At 37.9% G+C, this 25293-nt stretch overlaps 1 protein-coding gene across 3 annotated transcripts in view; it reads right to left on the minus strand.

The window, feature by feature from the left end:
- The window catches only part of rbpjb (recombination signal binding protein for immunoglobulin kappa J region b), a 54515-nt gene that overhangs the window by 9391 nt on the left and 19831 nt on the right, over positions 1 to 25293 (minus strand). For 2 of the 3 annotated variants that reach the window (XM_055211260.2, XM_055211265.2), the window contains exons 2-8: positions 20833 to 20946; positions 18218 to 18256; positions 7870 to 7965; positions 3021 to 3186; positions 2723 to 2897; positions 1577 to 1714; positions 128 to 240 (exon numbers count right to left, since the gene is read on the minus strand). In XM_055211260.2, the coding sequence (XP_055067235.1) occupies positions 128 to 240; positions 1577 to 1714; positions 2723 to 2897; positions 3021 to 3186; positions 7870 to 7965; positions 18218 to 18256; positions 20833 to 20891 (786 nt within the window). In that variant the 5' untranslated portion in view covers positions 20892 to 20946. The remainder of the gene's footprint in view (positions 1 to 127; positions 241 to 1576; positions 1715 to 2722; positions 2898 to 3020; positions 3187 to 7869; positions 7966 to 18217; positions 18257 to 20832; positions 20947 to 25293) is intronic. The other variant, XM_055211274.2, reaches the window with a different exon arrangement.

The following is a 25293-nucleotide window of genomic DNA, read 5'->3' on the forward strand; positions in this document are numbered from 1 at the left end:
AGCAGTGATTTATTATAGGCATCTGATGAATTGATTAAGGTGAGGATGATCATAGTTGCGACAACAAGGCTCTAAGCCTTTTCAGATCATGTAAATAGATGGGAAAAACACAATGGCGTGGTCTTACCAGTCTAGGCAGAGCCATTCCTGTCACAGAGCACACAAGTTTGACAGTCTGGCCGTAGTGAATGTAGCCATCTCGGACCGTGAACTCCTCGCCCTCGGACTCCTCATCATCCACTGTAACAAAACCAGACAAAGATATAATGTAAAATATGTCATATAATGTGTTTATTTCTGTGCCAATTTAAGAGTCCACCTTTTTAAACAAAAGTAAACTACAAGCACAGGGCTCAACATAAAGGTGGCAAGCCGCTCGGGCCAGTAAAAAGTATTTTCACTTGCCTGATCGGGCCAGTGCTTCACCCTCAGTCACTAAAAATATATTTTCATCAATGTATATTATTTAACATGTTGGAAGCAGACATTTACTTGGGTAAAACACAACGAAAGAAACAATTCAATATTTTGCACAATTTGCTGTCAGTTTACAGGTAAAGCAGAAAAGTTGCCTTTTTTTCATTCAAAAACAAGTCTGTTGTATATGTATACAATAATACTTGAATTATTATTTTTAAATATGTGAGACTGACTTTTTTTATTGGGGCCAGTAAAAATTCTGGCGGAGCAAGTGAAAACCTTAACCCTGGTATAAAAAATTATTTGCGTTGAGCCCTGAAGTAAAACTAAGTATATACACTACCGTACATTCTCAATTTTTTCCCACCTTTCTAAAATAGTAAATGCTGACCTCTTTTGGATGTTTTTATTATTAAGACATCCAACAATCAGTACTTTTGTTTTGTAATAAAATAAATAATTCGAGTATTATCAGTCAACATTAAGATGGCAACAACTGTGAATTTTTCTCACCCAAACTCAGATCAAAAGTTTTGAAAGATCATAATATATATTTCATTCAAGTGACCTTACAGTAAAGTAGTGTTAAAGGTGCAGTGTGTCAATTTTAGCGGCATCTAGTGGTGAGGTTGCAAATTACGACCAACGGCTCAGTCCACTGCCCACCTCTCGCTTTTGAAACATATAGAGAAGCTACGGTAGCCGCCACCGGACAAACATGTCATAGTCGGAGACAACTTGGTTAAAAAAATTGTAAGTTTAGGGCTTCTGTAGAAAAATGGCGGCACTAAATGGCGACTTCCATGTAAGGGGACCCTCGGTGTATGTAGATAAAAAGGTCTCGTTCTAAACACATAATGGTTCATTATGAAAGGTCTCTATACACCCCTGATAATATAGTTTTGTTTATTATTTTGCATTTCTGTCAAGAGATCCTTCTAAAAATTACACACTGCACCTTTAAGTATAAAAAAAATATTACGAGGGTAGTTACTATTAAGTTAAGCTTAAGGAAACACTATTGTGAGAAAACAAAAGAGACCATAGCAGCTTTCATATTCATGCTAGGTTTGCCTGTTACCAGCACAGTTAACCCTCACCATTAAACAATCAATAGCACTTTACAGATATGTATATGTGTGTTCTTTAGACTTACAAAGGTGGATGTAAAATGCTCCCCACTGCTGTGAGCTTGCATGAAAGTTTCCTCCCTCTACGTGCAGGTAACGCGTACTGACCGTCTGAGAGCGAAGCCGGTTAAATAATGCCACCTTCGTTCCTGATGCTATACAGACTGCACAAAAAAGAGAGACACAAGGCTGTCAACACTACTCACATGAATCACGGTAAGTGCACGAGTCAATTTTTTCAACAGTATAAATAAAAGCATTCAGATAAATCTACCTAATGCTTTTTGACTTTGGCTCTATCATTCATTTTTTTTAAAGTTAGATTAATTATTTTTTACACAATCAAACACACACATCTCTGCTACAAATTAACACTTAAAATGTATTTGTGGGACCAACCGTTATCGTATAATTACACTGAAAGTGCAAATGAGTGCAAATGTTACAACTTCCCCCATAGGTGAGGTTAATTGTAACAAACAGAGGGTTTGTTGTAACACTTGTGTTGTAAACAAAATTTGGTTTAAACACAAATAATTCAATAAAATTCTGTCTATATACTAACGGAGGATATTGTCTACATATCGGCCTAAAATATATAGATATCCACATATTTATCCATCCATGATCCTTCATTTAACCATCCTCGTATTATGGATCAATGCATATAAATAGAATTTTTGAAATGGCTGCACAAATAAGACAAAACAATCATAATTGTGAGTTCTTTCTCCTGATATTGTATTAACAGTTATTTTGTTGAACAGTATTTACATTTACATTTCATTATCATTGTGTATTCTAAAATACAGATTTTGCATTACTAATATTTTTTGACATATTGCATGTTATAGCTTTGTCCTTTATAATACATATTAAAAAGATTTTGATGAAAGGAGTAAAGATTCTTGAAAATTCTTCCACTGAAATAATAATAATAATAATTTTTAATAATAAATAATTTTAATCAACGGATTCAATACACAAGTTTTAGACATGTTGAGCATTGGTGCTCAGGCCTATAGCTTTCTATCATTCTGTTTTTGTGCACATTTAAAGTAAACAAAGTTTTGAACATTAGGATCATCTGTGCCATGATTCTAATGTTCAAAACAGTGAAGATTGATCAAGTGCTCCTTGATCTCAATGTGCTATAAGTGGTGGACACTCACGGTCGGCGTTCTTGAGGGACTGCTTTTTTTTGGACGGCTTGGAGATGACCTTGATCCTCTTGCTCAGGAAGACACCGATGTCTGCACTGTTCCCGTAGAACATCTTCACCGACAGCATGAAGTGCTTGCGTTTGTCTGAGTCTGAGATGTACAATGTTTTGGCTGTGCAATAGTTCTGCAGGAAGAAAACAACATGTATGCATTTATTAAAACAAAGTACTTGTTTTGCCTCTGTATGCCATTTCACCCAAATTTACAACAATTCTACAACATCTGTGTACAAGTGCATGCATGTTACCTTGCCCTCTAAGTTAAGCTGTTGCATCTCCTGGTCGCTGTTGCCAATGCCGATGAAGGCACATGGCTGAGACTCCTGCTCCGAGCACCCGTCCCTCTCCATCTGCTCTCTCTTCTTCTTCCATCCACAGCCCATCAGATACACACATGGGGGAGGACAGAAAAACCTACACAAAAACAAAAAGTGTAAATGTAAGGCGTGTTACTAACTTTTTAAAGTTGTATTGAAATAAATAAATCATTTTTACACAAACACACCAATAGAGTTAACACACTTCAACAAAACCAAGTAACCATTGAACTTTGGCTTAAAGTGTATGGAGAACAGAGGCTGTGCAGTACAAATTTTCAACCAAAGCGTATTGGTCAAACTTATTGAACCAGGAAAATTTACAGCTTGCTGGTATACCACACTAATAATTCATTTAAAATGGACTTTTAAGCATTATCTTTAAAAATTTGCTATATATATGGCTTTGGCAGATGCTTTTATTTAAAGCGAAAGTGCACTCAATTTATACATTTTTTAGTATGTGTCCCCTGGGGATCAACCCATCACAAACACAATGCTCTTCGAGTGAGCTATACAAACAGTAAACTAGTCTCACCTAGTACCGCCAATCAGATATATTGTTTAAGTTAATATACTGTACATACAGGCATTGCTAGATTCATGTTTATTACAGCACATCAGCACTAGGTGGCAGCACAACATGGGTTGATACAAGCTCACACTTTCAAGTTACATTGCATCCAAAAGAAAATTTGCACATAATTTACTCAAGCCATGCCATCCCAGATGTATATGGCCTCTTTTATTCAGTATTAAACAAACAAATAGTCTATAAATGTTGCTATTTTATCTGACAAATGTGCAAGTGTAAATGATATATTAAAATCCTGTAATGTTATATCATAATTGGAGCCAACATGCCTGTAAAAAGCACATACTGCACATTGATCATAAAATGAATCCAAATGTTTTCAGTAGATTAATATATGTCTTCTGAAGTTTAAACAATACATTTTGTGAGAGAACATGATTAATATTTTGATCATATTTAGCAAACAATAAATCTCTTATCCATGGCAACAACATAGTAAAATCATGTTAAATTCAAAAGTCCAATGAGGTTGATTTCATTATGAGACAATTTTCATATTCACTTGAAATACTCATTTAAGTCAAGAAACCAGCGTGAAGATACAGTCATCACAATACAAAACACGGTGCAAAACGTACACCTCAGAAACCACCGATCACGATACACTACAGACACCCTTGGTACTTTACCACATCCCGAGTCCCCCCATGGTCTTCGGCCACGTCATCGTTTCTGCGACACGCGTGTATTGTGGCCTAGATGGCCAGAATGACTTTAAAGCGAACAGATATCAATCAGTCCAACCGTGAATGCAGAAGCACGAAATCTGCGTTTTGACATTCAAGTCGAAATCTCTGCGGCTGCCATTATCTCTCACCGCACATCTGGGAGAGATGCTTGTCTAGACATGAGGTGGGGGAATACTCATGACACAAACTAGGTAATATTTAAGAAACAAACATGTGTTATCTGGTGCAATGGCAGGGGAAAAACACAAGCTCCACATCCAAGCAAACCCACACGCAAAGTCCAGTCAGACTGAAACAAGCTATAGACATCGGTAAGCAGGCCCAGTTGCCTTTCACCCAATCACGAGGTTGTATGACACGGTTTTAATTTCTGGTTTTCTTTGGCATTTTCCGCATTGGCGTCTTTGAAGAGAAAATGGAAAAAAGTTTTGTCTCTGAACTTGCTGCTTTGTGTGGTCGGATGTCTACTTTCACATCCTAATAGCGAAAAACTCGTTTCTTGGTTAGGACCATTAGGACTGGTGGGTTGATCTGTATCTATTTGTCTTTGACACTACAACAATGAAAATGTGCTGGTTTGATTTAGCTGTCATTGATGATGTCACTGTAAAGATTAGTCACCAAGTAAAACCACAACTTTACTATATAAAACTACACTGCAAAAAATGACTTTCTTACTTAGTATTTTGATCTTGTTTTTAGTACAAATATCTGAAAATTCTTAAATCAAGATGCATGTTATTGATGACAAAAACGACCTAATAAAATAAGTCTAGTTTGTAGACAAAAAAATTCAATTTAAGTGAGTTTGTGCTTAAAACAAGCAAAACAATTTGCAAAAAAAGTAAGAAAATTTTTCTTGAATTAAGTATTTTTAAAAGAAAGTTCAAGATTTTTTTTCTTACCCCATTGGCAGATTTTTTTTACTTGTTTTGTGTTTTTGTTTTATGCATTAATTTACTTAAATTTTATATTTTTTGTCTAAAAACTAGACTTATTTTCTTAGGTTATTTTGCTCATCAAAAAATGCATCTTGATTTAAGAATGTTATATATTCGTACTTAAAACAAGACAAAAATAATAAGTTTTTTTGCAGTGTAAAAACATTGTTTAGGTGAATTTTTACAAATGTTGAATACAGGGTTCAAATTCAAGGACCTTTCAAGGACTTTCCAGGTCCAATACCCTCAAATTCAAGGACTACATGTGGGACGTTTCAAGTTAAATTGTGTTACTTTTAAGATACATTGTTACAGTTCCCTTTCGAGGGAACTCACGCTGCGTCACTGCGGTGACACTTTAGGGACGCATCCAGGGTTAAGTGCGTCTGAATGTGTATATCAAATTCAACCAATGGTGAGGCTTAATGACAAAGACAGGGAGCCAGGAAGTATATCACTATCTGAAATATTGCCAAAGACGGCGTTTCAGGGATGCAGGAAGTATAGCAAGGGATACGCAGCGTCTCGTTCCCTTCTCAGGGGACAACAGTTACATACATAACTCGAGACGTTTTCATGTGTCAAACACAACTATGCAAAAAAGCATTTTGGTATGAATCAACATTCGCATACAGAAGATATAAGCATTTAAAGCGAACAGTTTAGCGCGTGTGCTTAAAAAGTCTAGAATTTTTATGATATTATTCTACACTACACAGGGAATAATATGGATTTTTTTTCCAGAAAACTTCTTGCATAAAATAGATTCAAGCACTTTCAATGCCCTGTATCTATGTATGTATATTTTCAAAAGCTTCCAAGGGACTTGAATTTTTTCCCCAGATTCACAAACTTTCAAGGATTTCAAGGACCCGTTGGGAACCCTGTGAGTGTGAGTACAATCTAAGTGGCCCATACCTATGCAAAACTCCCAGGCATCTTAACATAATGGTCCAAATATTTTTGCTAGGGTCTTTCTGATGGTCAGTATGCTCGGGTATTGTACTAAGTCTATGAGGCTTTAACTTGTGTTATCACAAAAATCAGAAAGATAACAGCACGCCTCTGCTCAATATGTTGCAGGGTTCGAGTATCATTTTAAAAGTCACAGAGGACACAAGTGCACTTAAAGGAGCGGAACTCATTTAAAATCTCAATTGCTTCACATACATTTTCAATTTAAACTAAATGATACACTTCCCCAGCCATAAAACATTTCTGATCACAGAACACATGTATATCATTTCACAAAGGGATCGCTTTGCTTTTCTCTCTGGCTCTCATTTGGCATTGTGTTGCTCTTGACGTGCTGCCAGATTTTGGATGTGTTCGCGAGCAAAAGCATCATCTCTTATCCAAACGCATCTGACTGAGCTGTAACCGCGACATCAGTTCCCCAGACACTGTTTCTCTGCAGTTATCATCCTGTCTCTTATTCCTCTGACCTTCTCTCCTGTACCTCCCTGACTCATATCAGCTCTCCTCCTTAATAATTTTTTTTCCTTTTCCGTCTGTATACGGTGTCTTATCTTTATAAAGTATTCCTTCTATCTTGCTTCTTTCTCTCTTGTTTCTTACCTCTTTCTCTCTTCCACATTACTCTCTAAAACCTTGTTTTCTCCTGTGGAGATGGACGGCTAGACAGAGTGCATGAGCATGTTACAGAAAACAGGGGCGTGTTTCAATTACTGACTATAATAATAACCTTTATCATAGCAATTAAAATGAAATTACTGAACCTAAACATAAAAGCCTGATTAAAAAAATCCTCTTTTAGAAGAAAACATCACACCAAACAAAGCATTGCTTTCCTCGCCCCTGCGGGTTCTAACTTTGCGTTTAAAGCGAATAGTGCATGTTCACGACAATCACGCCAACCAATTCGCGTAATTAGCATCGCGCAAAACATTAAATTCGCGTTTGGTGTGTACGACCCATTAGAGGGTTTTGCATCTGAACTCCTCATATAGTAGACCAACAAATAAAATCACATCTTGTGTATGAGGTCAAAATACAAATTTGACCCTGGACCACAAACCCATTCGTAAAGGTCAAAGCTTAATAAATAAGCTTTGCATTGAAGTATGGCTTGATAGGATAGGACCATATTTACAACGATTTGAAAATCTGGAACTTGAAAGTGCAAAAAGTCGCATTCAAATGTCAAAGTCCAATGAAGTTACTAACACATAGTAATAAAAAAGTTTGTCTTAATGCTCTCTACTGGCTTACCGCTGTAATGACATTGTTGACTGAATGGGGAAAGTTGTAAGCTTTTACATAAACCAAATTTAAATGGGAAATTCTCAAGGAACGGGTAACAAATTTGTAGACTAGTTTCTGACCAATTTTGATCGCGAGTTTGCTGCATCCTCTTACAAAAAATACGTTTTTATATATTTACGGTAGAAAATGTACAAAATATCATTGCATAATATACTAATGATTTTTGGCATAAAACAAAAATCTATAATTTTTAACCCATTTTTGCGTGCGACTTACGACGTGGTCAGGGTCAAAAATAATCACATTTCCCAATTTTAGCTGGGGTTTACCTTTTCTCATTGCCGTATGATTTCTGTGCAACTTTAGCATGGAGGATGAGCACAGTTTGGTCTCCTCGTTCCTTCAAGTAATTCCTCATGGCTTCTCTGAAATCACAAATTGAAAGACATGAAACCATCATTCACAAATATTTGTATAAAATTGTAACATTACAAACATTGTTTTGCATGCAATTGTTTCTCATTTTTATTGCTTTTGAATGCTTTACACAAATCTTCATGTTTCAGAAATAAAAAGCCACTTTTAATAGAAGGATGTGGTGAAAGCATGTTTGTTCGTGTGCTTTTTTAAAAGAGAAAGCCTGCTGAAGGCCTGCATGTACTTCAAAACCAAAATCTCCAGAGCTCGACTAGAAACACAGGCCCAAGTTTGATTAGCCAATTCTCTGGTGAGCGCAACTATGTATTGCTTGCAGAAAGCACACAAACACTGTGGCCAAAAACCTCAACTTTCCAGCTGGGGGTCTTTAAAATGAAAAGAAGGGAAGAAGGAGGGGGTAAGCAAAAGGGCAAAAGGACATAAACGCTTTTCGGTGTGTGCATGTGTGTTAAAGCGAAATTGTACAAACACTCTTAGGTCATAATCGAAGAATTTCGTGACAGTGGTCCAATTACCTCAGTTAACTAACGAAAAACATCCCAACATGTGCGAGCCCAAATTAGCCCTCGAAATCTGGACACCCTGGAAATGTGATAAAGAAAGCGTAACACTGCTTGCTGCATTGTTTATTGCGATCGTATAAGCGCTGTTAAACTGAACAGGGACCATCGGGAGAAAAACTCTCACTGTGTGTAAACGTATTGGGTGCACACTCGGGTACAGGCACACTCACACACAAAAAACGGTCCATTTGCACAGATGTCGGTGACACCTGACACGCCAAAATGCTCAGAGGGACAGAGATGGGGTATTATGGGGGCAGGTTACACACACACACACACACACACAAGCAGCGTCTCTTTTCCATGCAAACGCCCCACACACGCTGGAGTAAGATAGGCTTTTGTTATGGAAAGCAAGAGAGGCCCTGCGACACGAGGGAGGGAGGGGAAAGATGTGCTCTGACAATAATCCTCCTACAAAATGGCAGCTCTGAAACTAAAATCTTACACTTCGTATGATACCGTCTTCTTGCCATGTTGTGGCAAAAATTTAACCCTAACTTTCTGCCATGTCTAAACACCATGAATCGACCACAATTATAGCCCCTTTTGTAATATTGTGGATTGTTTGGTTTGATTATTTATATTATAACATCTATTTGTTCCTATATACGGTTTGTATGTGTTGTGACGTGATACGCGTCTGGTCCGAACTTTACTTACGTTTTCAGTTTTTTAATGATCTGACTAGTTGCTAAATTTAACTTTTGAACAAATACCTTGTCGAAAATAGCAAATGTTTTGGTTTCCCAGGTAATCTGCATGTTGTTTATTTTGCTTGTTATATAAATAAACTGCGCTTAAAGGGATAGTTCGGCCAAAAACGATATTAAACCCATGATTTACTCACCCCCAAGCTGTCCGAGTTGCATATGTCCATCGTTTTTCAGACAAACACATTTTCGGATATTTTAGAAAATATTTTAGATCTTTCTGTTGATTAAATGTAATGTTACGGGGTCCAGCCATAGTCCACGACCTTCAAGTCCAAAAAAAGTGCGTCCATCCTTCACAAATTAAATCCAAACGGCTCCAGGATGATAAACAAAGGTCTTCTGAGGGTAATCCATGCGGTGTAGTTGTAGAAATATCCATATTTAAAATTTTATTAACGTAATTAACTACCTTCCGGTAGCGCCGCCATCTTAGACTCAGGAGAGAGTATTAGCGTAGTGTACGCACTTTTCTTAGTGACGTATGACAAATTCGGAGGGCGGGGGGACAGAGCAGCAGTAGAGAAACTTCTTTACGCTGCGTAAGCGCTCATCCTGAATGCGCATGAGACTGAGATGGCGGCGCTACCGGAAGGTAGTTAATTACGTTAATAAAATTTTAAATATGGATATTTCTACAACAACACCGCACGGATTACCCTCAGAAGACCTTTGTTTATCATCCTGGAGCCGTTTGGATTTAATTTGTGAAGGATGGACACACTTTTTTTGCACTTGAAGGTCGTGGACTATGGCTGGACCCCGTAACATTACATTTAATCAACGGAAAGATCTAAAATATTTTCTAAAATATCCGAAAATGTGTTTGTCTGAAAAACGATGGACATATGCAACTCGGACAGCTTGGGGGTGAGTAAATCATGGGTTTAATATCGTTTTTGGCCGAACTATCCCTTTAAAGATGCAATTTGTATAATCCGTGTTGCTAGAGGGCGCCAGATCAAAACAATAACAATGATGTAGATTAATGACGCCATGAAGCAGCGTGTAATTATGGGACTTGTTGTCTTTAACTCAAAAGCTGATGGCGTGTTCAGATTATCAAACTTACCATAAACAAGCGAGTGGCCCGACAGACGCTATTACTTCCGCATTTGTCCACAAAGGGTAACGTGTATATTAACGTTATTTACAGGCGACTGCACTGCCCCGTGTCACTGTTTCTCATAATTTACAAGTAGTTGAAAACATTAGAGATATTGTTAGTAATCAGCTGGACAAAATATATAACACTGGACTCGTGGTTTTTGGATATTTTACTGCAAATATTGTACAAATTGTACCTTTAAAGGGACAATAAGTAGGATTTACCCCCATCTAGTCATGAAATTATATTTTGCATTCAAACAAATATTGCTCTCTAGCGCCTCTCTTTTCCAAATGCGTGTTGCAACTACAGTAGCCGTTATGTACTCACTGATTTTCTTGTCCGTTTCAGCTAGTTCACGTGTTCTGAATGAAAGCGCATTGTGGAAACGTGTTGGTAGGCTAGTGCTTTTTGTCCCTCTCTGCTATTAGAGTTTATCAATACGGCGGAATGACATGGAAGCCTCCTTTGACTTACCCGTTCAATGTCAGTAAACAAAAGAAATTCTAAGCTTACAAAAAAGTCAGATCACTGCCAGAGGTCATTTGACACCAACGAGGACATATTTATGAATAAAGACATTGATTTTGATTAATGAAACACTTAAAACCCTACTTACTTACAACTTTGTTGTTATTTATTCTTAGCGGAGTTTACCTGAAGTTACGTGTTACGCTTGTTTATGTTGTTACTGCTGAAACAGTTTATAGCAGTCTATCAGTAGAGCGTTGTGTTGTTTGCAGTGCAAAGGGTCATGGGTTCGATCCACAGGGAACAGACATAATGATAAAATGTTTACCTTGTAATGCACTTTGGATAAAGGCGTCTGCCAAATGCATAAATGTCAATGTAACTAAAATCTTTACAGACTGAACGCCTCCACTCATTCTTACTGGATTCCTGTGGATCTAATGATGTCATCTCCTCAGGCCTGTGTCACCCGATACCTCTGATACTTCTTATAACCTGCCGTGTGTGTGTGTGTGTTTAGAAGAAAGATGATTTATTGACCAATGCTTATTTGTACATGAACCTCAAAAAAACAGATCAAACGCTCTGCTGAGAAGACCTATCCACGTATAAGATCTCCTAATTTACCAAAATACCATTGAATTCCCTGTACGACCCCGCAGCTCAAAGACAAACACATGCACATTAAATCAGCTGCACGCTTTCATTCTTCATTACAGGCAGTACGGCAACAACACAGCGAGACGTTTAACATTTCCTTCAAATGCTAAAGTGTTTTCATGTCAACAGGGTTCGGCTTTGATATCCAGCAACCTGACAATCGACAAGAACACCAATCGTGTTTATAAACCACCTGAGATAGCAGTTTTCTGGAAGCCACCATGATAAGTATAGATACGGAGAAAACATCAAAACTCCCCAATGTTGGCACTGTAATCAAAAATTCCAACAGAATAACTTTCAGTCAAGTTCGGTTTAATTTTGCAACTTTTTTTATGACAATACAAACTGGGGAAGAGTCACGAAAAACGTACTAAAAATTGTTACAGATGTTGACTACTGAGATATTTCATTTTGGTTAAAAATATGTTTCGAGATTTTGAGATTCTTGTGTGCTAAAAGTGTTAAAGTAACTTAAAAGTTACGAGAAGTTGGGTATTTAAATTCCCCACCACAGCTACAGACATAAAAGTGCTACTTCTGTAACAAATTCACCACCCTACAATAATAAACTATCAATACTTTTACAATAAAGACAACTGCGTCAGATTTCAAATCGCTTGCTGTGATCAACGTCTCCGTAATTATACATAAACCTCGATAGGTTTTATTGTACAAGGCTTCCTGAAGACAACACATCCACCCTACCATCAAAGTGTCGTTCCTAAAATGTGTTCTTCACACCCCATCCGAACGCCAAAGTTAAATTTCGACTTAATGGGCCAGCATCTTATGCAGAACACTTTGACTCAAACTGAGACTTCATTGTTTCTGCCACAGTTTACTGCACTTCGCAATGCTGGCAAAGTAAGGTCATCAATAGCATGCAACTCTGTGCAAGCGGTCAATGATTCCTAAAGATCAATCGAAGAGTTTTCCTTCATAAACACAAGACTTGCACGCAAAGGGAAGCCACTAGGGCATGTGACTTTATACGTTTCGGAGAAAAACCACAAGCTTTGGGCTCTGCTGACAGCTCCTTTACAGAACAAAGACAACACACACACACACACACACATCTATTTGAATCTGATGTAAAAGATGTGAGTGATCAATGGACCTGTACTGAAATACTTGAGCGCAACATTACAATGCAAATGGAAAACAAAAATGAATTCACACTGAGAATACATAAATATCGTAGAGTGCAAATATATACATCAAATTCATATTATATACACAATACAAAATGTTGTTTAGTTATATACTATATTATTTGTATTTATATAGGGCTCAACATAAAGGACTGCCCGGTGGCCCGGGGCAAGCGTGATAGACGTTTAGGCAAGTAAAAAGTAATGTCACTTGCCCAATCGGGCCATTGCCTCACCCTCAGTCACTAAAATATATTTCATCAATGTATATTATTTAACATCTTGGAAGCAGACATTTACTTGGGTAAAACACGACGAAAGAAACAATGCAATATTTTGCACAATTTGCTGTCAGTTTACAGGTAAAGCAGAAAATTTGGGAGCCTTTTGTATACAATTATATGTTTTACTTTTGAATTATTATTTTTAAATATGTGACACTGACTTTTTTTATTGGGGCCAGTGAAAATTTTGGCAGGGCAAGTGAAAACCTGAACTACTGGCCCGACCGGGCCAGTATAAAAAAATTATTTGCATTGAGCCCTGTTATATATAAAATGTAAAATATTTATCAAGCTTTGACACAATGTATTGTTAAAAGCAGAAATAGTTCGAATTAGAAAGCAGTTTATCAATATAACATGCTAACACGATAAGCAACCTCAATGCTTGAGACAGTTACACATATATACAAAGCCATCACAGGAAAGAAGTGGACAGAGACCTTTGTGAGTCATCATCAGTTTTGAGAATCGGCATGACAAATATGTGCAATTCAACAGAGATAGCTTCTGACACGCATACAAACATTAAACACGCAACAGCAAACCCACAACACACAGAGAGAGACTGACACACTTGCCATCACCTGTGAATAAAGGAACTCATGAACATGCTAACACACAAACACACACACACACACAAACACACACACAAAACATAAATCACAGCATGACATCAGACCTACTGATAAAAAATGTATACCCAGTTGTATTGCACTGCAAGTCGCTTTGGATAAAGGTCAATTTAGATATAATTTGAAAATTGAATAGCCATATTAGATACAATGACAAGAAACATTTGTAGCGTAGAAACTGATATTAAGCTTTACAATAGGAAAACCACAAGGCTCAAAAACTCAAGACCCAAATGTTTATCCAGTAATCTGCTATTTACTATCTGAAAAAGTAAGAAGGAAAGGGAAATTGAGGGTGAGAGCCTGTCACCGTAATTGACTACAACTTAAGAGCCAACACTGCATAAAATATTTATTTAGGGCAAGAAGTGAAATATAGTAAAAATGAAGTAAAAAAATCATTAAAACATAATTAACTAAATAGACTAGGGATGCTCTGATCGATCGGCCGCAGATCGGTATCAGTCGATAACGGCATTAAATGACTCTATCGGTAGACCTAGTCGCTAAATTTGCCCATCTCATGAACCGATCTTTATGTTTACCTTTGTCATCATAGGGATCCTGAATGCGGCTGCAATTAAAGACCATTTTTACGCAGTGCAAGCATTTTTATAACCTGCTGCTCATGTGCGACGTGTAGATTTGGAATTCTCTCTTTGCCTTTACAGAGATATGTGTAATTTCTATGAGGACATGCAGAGCGCGACGTGCCTTCACATCCCCATCAAACAGCGTATACAACACATGTCTATAGCGGACAATTGCATCCTCATGCCGAAAGTTTATTATGTCCATGCATTTTAAAGTTTTGACAGTTTAAACTTTCATTTTCCTCACAGCTGCTCTGGTCCGCATAAACCCGACGTGCGCACACAGCAGCCTGTCATCAGTGTCCGTGAACAAAGTGAGCAGAGTATTAGTCCGACCTCACGTAATTGCGTAATAACATGGAAAGGTCACGTGTTACATATATGAAACGCACATTTGCGGACCATTTTAAATAATAAACTGACACAAAGACATAAATTAGTATCATTCGACATACAACAACATCGGAAAGGTCCTCTTTCTCCACACTTGTAAACACTGGGGTGTAGTTTCGATACGTCATCCATGACCTCTTGATGTCATTAAGCAATTACGTGAGGTCACGCTGGCTCGTCACACAGCCAGAGGAAGAAGAGAAGTTGTGGGTTAAAAGTGCATATTTTTTATTTTTCTTGCCAAAAATGACAATCGTTTCACTAGATAAGACCCTTATGCCTCGTTTAAGATCGTTTAGAGTCCTTTGAAACTGACATTTTAACTCTTTCCCCGCCATTGAAGAGTTATCTCGTCAATTAAGAGAAAACGCTTCCCTGCCAATGACGAGAATTTCCTGCTTTCCGCAATACTGCTATTATCCTCCAGGTTGCGCACTTTCGCAACTTTTACAACCCAGAAGTAACGCCTCACATGAAAGAGAAAGAACTCTGTGTATGTTTTAAAGATCGCTCTGCATCTGATCTCTATCAAAAGTCCTTTATAAAAATGGCTTTATATCAGCTTTTTGCTCAAAAATTTGTGTTTTTGAAGAAACATACCCATATTTGAGAGGTGATAAAAAGAGAACTAATGAAGGTAGGATGAAACGTTTTTTTTTTTTTTAACAGTTACAGTCATCAAAGAGATTGTATATCAGCTTGCAGAATCGGTATCAGAATTGGTATCAGCCGATCACAAAGACAACAAATCGGTAATCGATATCGGCTGCAAAAATCCTGATCGGAGCATCTCTAAAATAGACAAACTAAAAAAGCTTTAAAAGGTAGTTAGGGGATCTTCTCGGCCCGGATGCAGCAATAATCTGTCAGAACCTCCTATCAATATCATAAATATTCAATATATAGCCCAGCCTATAGTCTAATGGTTTAAAGACAACAAGAAGAGCTGACACCAGAAAAGAGTTAGTGAGCGTTCGATCGGGGCTTAATGCATACATCTCTGTAATCAGTCTTGTTTTAAATCACTTTGGTTATTTAAAAGCCACAAATTAAAGTCATCTAACCAATGGGAGAAGAAAACAGGACAGGAGAAACCACATTAAAAACCCAAGAAAACATACAGAAAAGAAAGCAGGGGATTTGAACAAGACACTGCTCAAGTTAGTTCATGCCCATGTTGCAAAATTAGCAATACTGCTAAAAACAGCAACTTGTGCCAAGACAAGACTGCATGTTTGAATGTGCACTGAAAGAAATATGAGAGTGAATTTGGCAAATACTTTGCCTGCTAATTGAGACTGGACATGTATAAAGAGGTTCATCTATCTACACAAATACTACATCATCATCCTCAACCGATCCCCCAGCAATCTCAACACGGTGCACTGCTCATTAAAAATAACCAATATACACAGAAAGCTTCTTCTATATTAGTTTGATCCAAATGACTCTGAACTAACCTGCCCCTAACCAGCAACTGAACAACACCGGAGTAAACGGGTTTAATCACTGCATGCTGCAGCCTTTCCTATTTATTTTGATTCACAGGTGAAAGGACCGAGCAGTGGCCATGAAGCACCCACTGAACACTGTTAGGGTGTGTGCACTTCTCCAGCGTTCAGTCGTGATGCGAGTCAACCACAGGGCATGCGACTCGGGCAGGGCGGGCGGCACTGAACTCTGTCCTCTTTGTCATTTGCCATGTCCCTCACATCTCCACTAAAAACACAAGCTGCTTCAGAGCGGATCTTCTCTAAATGTTTCCTCAGTTTGGTTCCATGTTTCTTGCTTGAATGTTTAGCCTATAATTTTGACTCTTCAAAACAAGGATGGATAAAGTATAAGAACATTAAGCACTTTCCACAAAGAGGTTACAAAATAGAAAAAAGGTTTATAATGACTGTTATATAAGTAGTTTTATATTTATATTCCTTTTATGTGAGATTTGTGACCCTGTTGCCAATATTTAAAAAGCAAAAATAAACTTATGCCAGACGGATTGATCCAGCAAACCAAAGTAGGCTAAAGGCCGAATCTGATTTGATCCAGAAGCATTTTTAGTTATGCTGGTTGAAAGTCTCCTCACATCTTGATAGCAATCATTGTGTTAAAGTGTCTAAATGCATTTTTATAAATATATGTCTTCTGTGAAAGCGTAGGACCGAAAAATTTTCAACAAATCATTGACCTCGGTCCGAATACAATAATTGGACGCATGCAATTTTTGCTCCTTTTCTGTGAACGTGTTTTGCATGCCACTTCACACCCTGTTCATGCAGACTTCATATGTCATTAGCGCATTCATGTCCCCTCTGTAAACAAAGGCAAACAAAATTTCCTTCTGAATTGACAACCAGGGGCATGCGCTGAAGGAATTGTCCGTGGAGCCAGAGATGGAGCCGAGGTATCAAACCGGGTGAATTTAGATCATGATTTTGAATGCAAGTCAATGACGCCCTCTGCCAGTTGGGCATACCAAGATGGCCGCTCGAACTCTGAGCTGGCTTCACCTCATTAAGCATTCTATGCGCAATGCAGTCATTTATAGATCAGTGGGTGCGATCGTGATTTCTGTGCTAGTAGGCTAAAGTTAGCATTTTTCCAAATCAGATACAGAGCCTTTAAACAATAACACCAAGGAAAGGGAAGCAGAAAAACAAGAGAAAGAAAGCAAGAGTCCGAGAGAAAACAGACATAAGGGTGATAAAAAGCGACTGTCAGTGAGGAAAAACTCCAGGCGGAAAACAAAACCTCAGTGAAGACTCAAGACTGTTCTAGGCCAAAAGCACTTTTATTTTCAGACTACCCATTCAAAAAAACATAATTCAGTCAAAGATCAAACTTATTCATCACAGACAATTGACAACGACACTTGCCAAATTGTAGATTAATGGGATCTGGAAAACCAGGAAGTCATTCATTTAATACATGCTTTATTAGTGGGCGTTGAGGTTTTTTGTATCAATATTCTTACAGCTTCTTCACGTTAATTGTTTGGGAATAGGAGATGAGCCAACATTCATGTGCATATTCTATAGCAGAGTCAGAACAAACTAAGAAAATATATGACCGCGTAAATAACTTTACAGTAAGCATAAACAAATATAATATTAGTGTACTGTGACCCAGATATTGAAATATCATATAATTATGTGTGTCACATAATTTATGATTCTAAACTAAATGGACAAACCAGCTGTTGGTTTAAATTAACCTAGAAACTCCATATTTGTCCCAACCATGGGTTCAAACAAACGAGCATTTTAATGTTGGAAAATAACCCAGCATAAGTTAATTTAAAGCCAATGGTTGGTTTGTCCATAGTTTACCCAACAATGGGTTTGAAACAACCAAGCATTTTGTAGTGTAAAAAAACAACAAAATTATGAATTTTGGTTTCTTGCCCCAGTTGGCCTTGGTTTGCTCAATGGTGAATATTTGGTGGAAATTCCAAAAAAAGTTTTCATTTCTGTAAAGCTGTATATTGTAAGAAGCGCTACAGGACTGTATTAAAAAAATAGTTTCCACACTAATTCATTTGTGGTTTCATTTTTTTATTTTCTCACGTGGAGTTTCCGAATCTCAACAGCTTGATTTGTGTACACCTCAACCTCAATAATATTAAAGCTAGCCTGTTTGTTATAAGCATGCGAAGGTGATGAACATACCTAGTCAGGCGCTGTGGTTGAGGGTGCTCCCCGAACTTCCTGTGAAAAGAGATAAACACTTTAGCAGAAAGCCGGCCACAAAATAAACAATAACATCGCTTTACATGCACACAAATTCTTGACGCTGCACCTGTGCATTATACTTTACTACCGCAGCACTTACACACACACACACAAGGCCGTCTCCCATCATTCAACGCAGGGCAAACAGATTCACACACTCAAATGTGCCGCGACTAGCACACAACTGGCCACTATTTGCGATTAGGAGGCCTGCAGCTGTTGCGCTGACCTTGTGAGAGTCTCTCACGTGACCGTGTGTACAAACACACTCACAGGTGGCCGAACTGCGGCACTTTCCCAATAATAATCACAGTAGAGCAGTCAAATCTGCTGCAAACATGCATTTCTTAGCCTTCGTCTGGGATTTAAAAGTAATACTTTGGGTTCAATACAAGTTAAGATCTATTGATGCGTGTTGTCTGTTGTCGATTATCCCAGAAAGTATTGCTCCATCAGTTTGTAGCAAAAAGCATGCAGTAATGCACCTTTTAAAATATCCAAAATGCTTCGGCCCTTAGACCCCTATTGTAAGTGCATGACTGCATGTGCAATTAATGCAAATCTATTTCCTGTGGAAATAAGCAGCATACCACAGATGCTGTCAATATTGCTAAACTTGTTTTGAACCGAAAACATATCTTTATATAGCAAAACTCTCGCAGTCAGAACCGCAGTACAGTAGTTTTTGAACTATACTCCTGAAAAGCCAAGCATGAGGCTCGCTGTCGGTTGTCAGCCGTCACAGACGTGATATTTCGTGTCAGGCAGATGAAGGCTTGTTTCTTCTAAATGTCACAGTAAATTTTAGAGTGACAAATCATCACGGTACAGTAATGTGGAACATTTATTAGACGTTTCACTTATGCCCGTGACATCAGATGGCAAATGAAAACCGTTGTCTCATTTCAGGAGAACCTCAAGCTCTGTCATGATACCATCTGTTTGAAGCCGTTACTACAGAGACATCGCAACTGTTATTACTCAGAATCTAACCAAATAACTACAGTAGCCAAGACAATGCTGGACCTGCTTACTAGGCAAACTTTGTCATTGGCTAAGCAATGTGTGCTAATGTCAAACTCTGTGAAAGTTTCACCGAAAAATGACAATTCTGACAATTTGTTTACTTACCCTCGAATTGTTCCAAACATACATTAGTTTTTGTTCTGATTCTGAATATATCTTAAAAATGTTAAAAACCAAATAGACCATTCAGTTTTATAGTATTGTTTTCCTACTTTGGAATTCAATGGTGCTCCAGATCTGCTTGGTTATAAACAATCTTCAAAATATCTTCCTTTGTGTTCATCAGAACAAATACATTTAATATACATTTTACATTTAATATAAGCTCATATAAGTTTGGATCAACCTGAGAATGAGAAAATGACAGAATTTTCATTTTTCATTAAACTATCCCTAACAGTTCAGATCAATCCTCTAAAAAAATCCAAGCATTTTTTTAATATACAATAATATACCGTATGATTATACGTGCATTGTCCTATTTATATTGCACTTAGCATGCTCCTAATAGTTAAATGTCTATGTCTAGGTCTACAGATGGTTTCAGCAATGACAAAATAAACAAGCGGCTTTCGTGGTCAACACGTAACTTCCGGTAAACTCAGCTAAGAATAAATAAAAACAAAGTACTTTAAACATAGTTTATTTTTATAACAAGCAAAAATAAACAACACGTAGATTATCTAGGAAACCAAAACATGTTATTTTCGACAAGGTATTTGTTCAAGAGTTCAGTTTAGCAACTAGTCAGACCAATAAAGTTCGGGCCAGACGAAACCGTCTAGCTTAACTGGTCAATTGATTTTGCACCATTGTAAGTTTTGGTACATCAATGACAAATAAAAAAATATGTAAGTGAAACATATCAGTGTTGTAGGGCTGGGTATCAATTCAGATGTTCCAGATCGATTCGATTTCAATTCACAAGCTTTCAATTCGATTTCGATTCTCGATTCAATTTTCGATTCTGGTTCTCGACCGGTTTTTATACTCGATTCTTGATTCAACTCAATGAATATAGATTTAATACAAATACTATATTAATAAAAAAGTCTTGTTTGCAAAATCTAAAATGCTTCCATACTTCTGACTTTTTATGTGAAGGTGGCATCAACGTTAATGAAGCACCTGAAACTGCCATTTTTAGCACTGAATGAATGAATGACAGGCTTGCCTCTCGCTCCTTGGTAATATCGCGCAAGGCAAAAAAAGGGTGGCAAAGTGAAGAAGACTAGTAATTAGATTAACGTTAATATTACGTTCAATGTTTGTGGAAATAAATATGAAAGAAAAAAAATCGATTCTGCTCTTTGAGAATCGATTTTGAATCGACCACATTTAAAAAAACAATTAATCGAAAAATCGGTTTTTTTGCCCAGCCCTACAGTGTTGTAGTTTATATTACACAGTCCTCTTGTTTTAGTAAATAAGGAACATATATATATTTAAAACAAATGCACTGTAAAATGCTTAGGAAGAAAGCATACGTCAAATGACAAAGTAAGCGTAAGGAAACTGAGGCCTACAGAAGCTCTGCAGAGGGTCCGACCCACAGCGCTGTCTGCATGGTGCTGCTGGTCCCCATGGGCCCGTATTAAACTGACAGCATCCTTGAGGCAAGAGCAAAGACGAGATGGTGACTGTGAAAGGGTTTAAAATAGAAGAAAGAAAAATCAATGTCTGATCCAGCCATACTGAACCTAAGGGAGCTACAAGAAGATCTCCATTTAAGTCAAGCAGCCTCTGCATTGAGACCAGAGATTAAAACAGCATTAAACAAACAGCCAAAGAGAATATTAATTCTAAAAAGCTGCATAAATAAAAATATCATAACTGTTGATTATATCCCTTAAAGGAATAGTTCACCCAAAAATGAAAATAATGTCATTAATGACTAACCCTCATGTCGTTCCAAACTCGTAAGACCTCCGTTCATCTTCGGAACACAGTTTAAGATGTTTTATATTTAGTCCGAGAGCCTCATTAAAAATCTAGTAACGGTTTACTGTCCATGTCCAGAAAGGTAATAAAAACATTATCAAAGTAGTCTATGTGACATCAGTGGGTCAGTTAGAATGTGTTAAAGCATCGAAAAAACACCTTGGTGCAAAAACAACAAAAAACACGACTCTATTCAGCATTGTCCTCTCTTCCGCCTCTGTTGTGAAGCACATGCGCGAGACTAAAGTCACATGACTGCAGTGACGCGACGACGTGTTATCATCAGACAAAGTTTTTTTCCAAACTTACAACATGCGTCTCCCTGAGACTGTAAACGAAGCCCGGGCACAAACAAAACAGCTGGGGCGCACCAGATAACACGTCAGCCGCGTCGTAAGAGAAGACAATGCTGAATAAAGTCGTAATTTTTGTTATTTTGGGACCAAAATTTATTTTCAATGCTTCAACACATTCTAACTGACCCACTGATGTCACATGGACTACTTTGATGATGTTTTTATTACCTTTCTGGACATGGACAGTATACCGTATGTATATTTTCAATGAAGGGTCAACAAGCTCTTGGACTATATATAAAACATCTTAAACTGTGTTCCAACTGTGTACGAGTGGGTGAACTATCCTTTTAATAATATAAGTTTTACATTCATGCATTCAGGAGATGCTTTTATTCAAAGCGACTTACAGTACAATACAAAGTATACATGACTATTTGTGCTGCTGCTAACCAACAGCTATAATTGCTAATCAAATTGCCGAATTATATGCAAATAGATGAACTGTAGGGCCTCTAAATGCCACCCAATGCACAACTACTGCACAGAGACTTGAAAACAGAATCCTCCAATGCATTGGTAGTGATTATTTAATTGCAGTCCTAAATGCAATCTTGATTTATATACTATTTTCAATGGATCCCAGGGAACAAATATGTTAAAATGGGTCTTTGCAACACTCTAAATTAAAGTACAAGAGTCAACATGTGAACTCCAAGATAGGACTTGACTAAATAGGCATATTCTGACTTGACAATCGCTCTGTTGTTATACATGATCAGAGAAACTAGCTGTCTTATTTTCTTGCAGACAAAAAACAATGAAGCTTGTTCTTGCGCCTGGTCTAACACAAAAGGTCATTGAACTTTGTAAGCGAGGGAATGCTGGAAAAGGGAGGGGTGGAGAGAGAGAGGGTTGAAATTAGGGGGAGGGATGAGGCACGTGTGGAGGAGACGAGGAAGATAAGAGACAAAAAAGCAATTAAATGAGAAGTAAAAAGGCAAGAAAGGGGATCAGGGGTTTAGCAGAAAGATTAAACAGAAGGATGGCAAAGGAAAGAGAGGGAGAGCGAGTGTGGCGGAGAACAAGGACGAGTGCTAGTAGAATAATTATAAAGCTGTAGATCAATAAGGTTCCCACAGTGAAGTGCTGATGTTTGAGAGGATAATGGTTACCAGCCCGCTTCAAGTACATGCTGCTACCACACACACACCCCACAATCACAGGTCTAACTCAGCCAAACACTACATCTAACCGTCAACCCTGGATCTCCCCATTACAATATCCCACGTGACCTCCACTCAGACCATCATTTAAATCCATTACATTCTGACAGCAGACACATTTGGCAGATCGCTGGACAGCTTCAGAACATTCACAAACTAAATGTCCAACAGTAACGGAGGAAGAGATGCCAAGCAACCAGATTTAATAGATCCTTATCCACTGGGAACTGATTGGATTGTAAAAAATGGCTGTTTCAAATCAGAACTGAACCAGAACTGAGTGCACTTTACTAGGGCAGCAGTGGTGGGTGGTATGAGCAATAATTGGGAATACCACATAAATTGTAACTATAATACTAACTATAAGTAACTACATGTTAACTAACTCTCATAAATTTGCCACTTCATATTAACAAACTCTTATTAGAGTATTAGTAGATTGTAAGGGGTAAGGTTAGGGTTGACATAGTTACTTATGGCGCTTTTCCATTGTAGTACCCCACAATTTGGGTCGGGTCGGGTTGTGTCAGTTCACTTCACTTTGGCTTAGTTAGCTTTTCCATCAAGTTTATGGCGCTTTTCCATTGCACAGCACCCCACGGTTTGGTTTGGGTCAGGTTACTTTTTTGAGCTTTTCCACTGGGTGCAGTACGTAGTTCCTGATGGGTCAAGGTTCCAAGTGACCCGAGCTGTGACCAAAATGTGGCGCAAAAAACACTGTATATCACTGATATGGTCTGAGAGAATCGTCACTACCAGCGTCACCGCTATAATGTGAAAGATTAGCTTTACCTTAATGCTAGCTTGCGCTGTTTTGAGCAAACATGTTGTCATCTGTGCTTTGTTATAAGTTCCCAACCTCCCTTTTAACAATAAAAAACACCCACAGGCTAAGAACCAGGAACACCACAACAGTCCCTTCCAGCCCTGCAGTTTGTGGCACATTCGTGTCCGCATATATGCTTAAATGCAACTTAAATGCAAATAAATTGACCACCACAAATAGATGTTTACACATCACGATTATCACTACCTCTGTCTCACATGAGTTTTTGTACAAACACCGGTGCGTCAGTCGACGTGCTCCGCTGAGCTCATTTAAGTTGATTTTAAGCATTTATGCGGACGTGCGCATAGCGAATGTGCCGCCACAAACCGCAAGGCCTGAAAAAAACTATCAAGGTGCTCGTGATTCTCAACCTGTGGATGCCCCTCATCGCCAAAAGGGAGTCTGGCAACCCACAGCAGAGCACAGATGACAACATGTTTGCTCGAGACAGCGCAAGCTAGCATGAAGGTATAGCTTTTACATTATAGCGATGACGCTGGTAGTGATGATTCTCTCAGACCAATCAATGATATTTTCACTTCAAGTTTTGGTATCAGCTCGGGTCGCTTGGAAACCCAACCGAGGTGTACTAAAAAAAAGTATCGGGTACTACCTACTGCACCCAGTGGAAAAGCCCCCAAAAGTAAGCTGACCCAAACCAAACCGTGGGGTACTATGCAATGGAAAAGCGCCATTATAGTCAGTAGAATGTTTGTTAAAGAAACCATCACAAAAAAAATGCAACGTTTCTTACATTTAGTAAAATGTCAAACGGAATAAAGTGTGAAAATAAATGCTGGAAATTCAAAGAAAATGGTTTGCAGATTAACAAACCATGTTATGATATTTATCATTATTCAGAATATATTGGATGCATACCAAAAAAACTGCATATGACTGACCTCTCATTCCTAAAATAATAGTCAAAAACTAAAACTAATATTATAAATGAACAATTCACACTTCAAACTGTAGCAGTCATATTTAAAGTTGCACACACACTTGTGACTAATACAAACTTGTGACTAATACAAAATGTGCCGATGTGGCATGCTGCTTAGCAACCATAAACAACTTAAAATCAGTTCCCTTAGTACCAATCCCTTTCTCGTCTTGACATGGCACACATCCCCTCCCCCCACTAAAATATAATTTAGGAGGCTTTTTGGCCAGGATGTGGCAGGTGAAGGGTAAGGTAGAAACTATTTATAAAAACCTGAAAGCTTTAACCAAGAATACCATTTCCGGGTCCAAGCATCTACTCATTTTATATAAAACTACAATCTCATCTGCTATTAACACATTTAAGCCATATTTTTATAAACTTGCGGTGTACGGTACATTCTCCAAGCTCAACATCCCAGAAAACAATAATTTAACAATTCATTAAAAATGTATTACACTTTCTGGTTATCAAGGATTTTAGTATTGATTTAATGGTTAGGATCGAGATTTTTCTGTAGTTTTACACTTCAGTCTATATTAGTATTGTTTGTTGTTTGCTTAAGGCATCTGATGGAACGTTTAGACCTTGAAGTTGTGGCGTGTGACGTCAGACTTAACAAGTCGATAGCATTTTGATGAAAGATTAAAACTATTTATAAACTGTAAGTCCACTTTGATTTTTTCTTTGCATCCATTTGTACATATTAGGACTTGGTTTAACACTTATTTTGTTTTTACATGACCTCAATT

The sequence above is a fragment of the Misgurnus anguillicaudatus genome, chromosome 21 (genome assembly GCF_027580225.2).
Source record: "Misgurnus anguillicaudatus chromosome 21, ASM2758022v2, whole genome shotgun sequence".
In the NCBI taxonomy this organism is placed as follows: domain Eukaryota; kingdom Metazoa; phylum Chordata; class Actinopteri; order Cypriniformes; family Cobitidae; genus Misgurnus; species Misgurnus anguillicaudatus.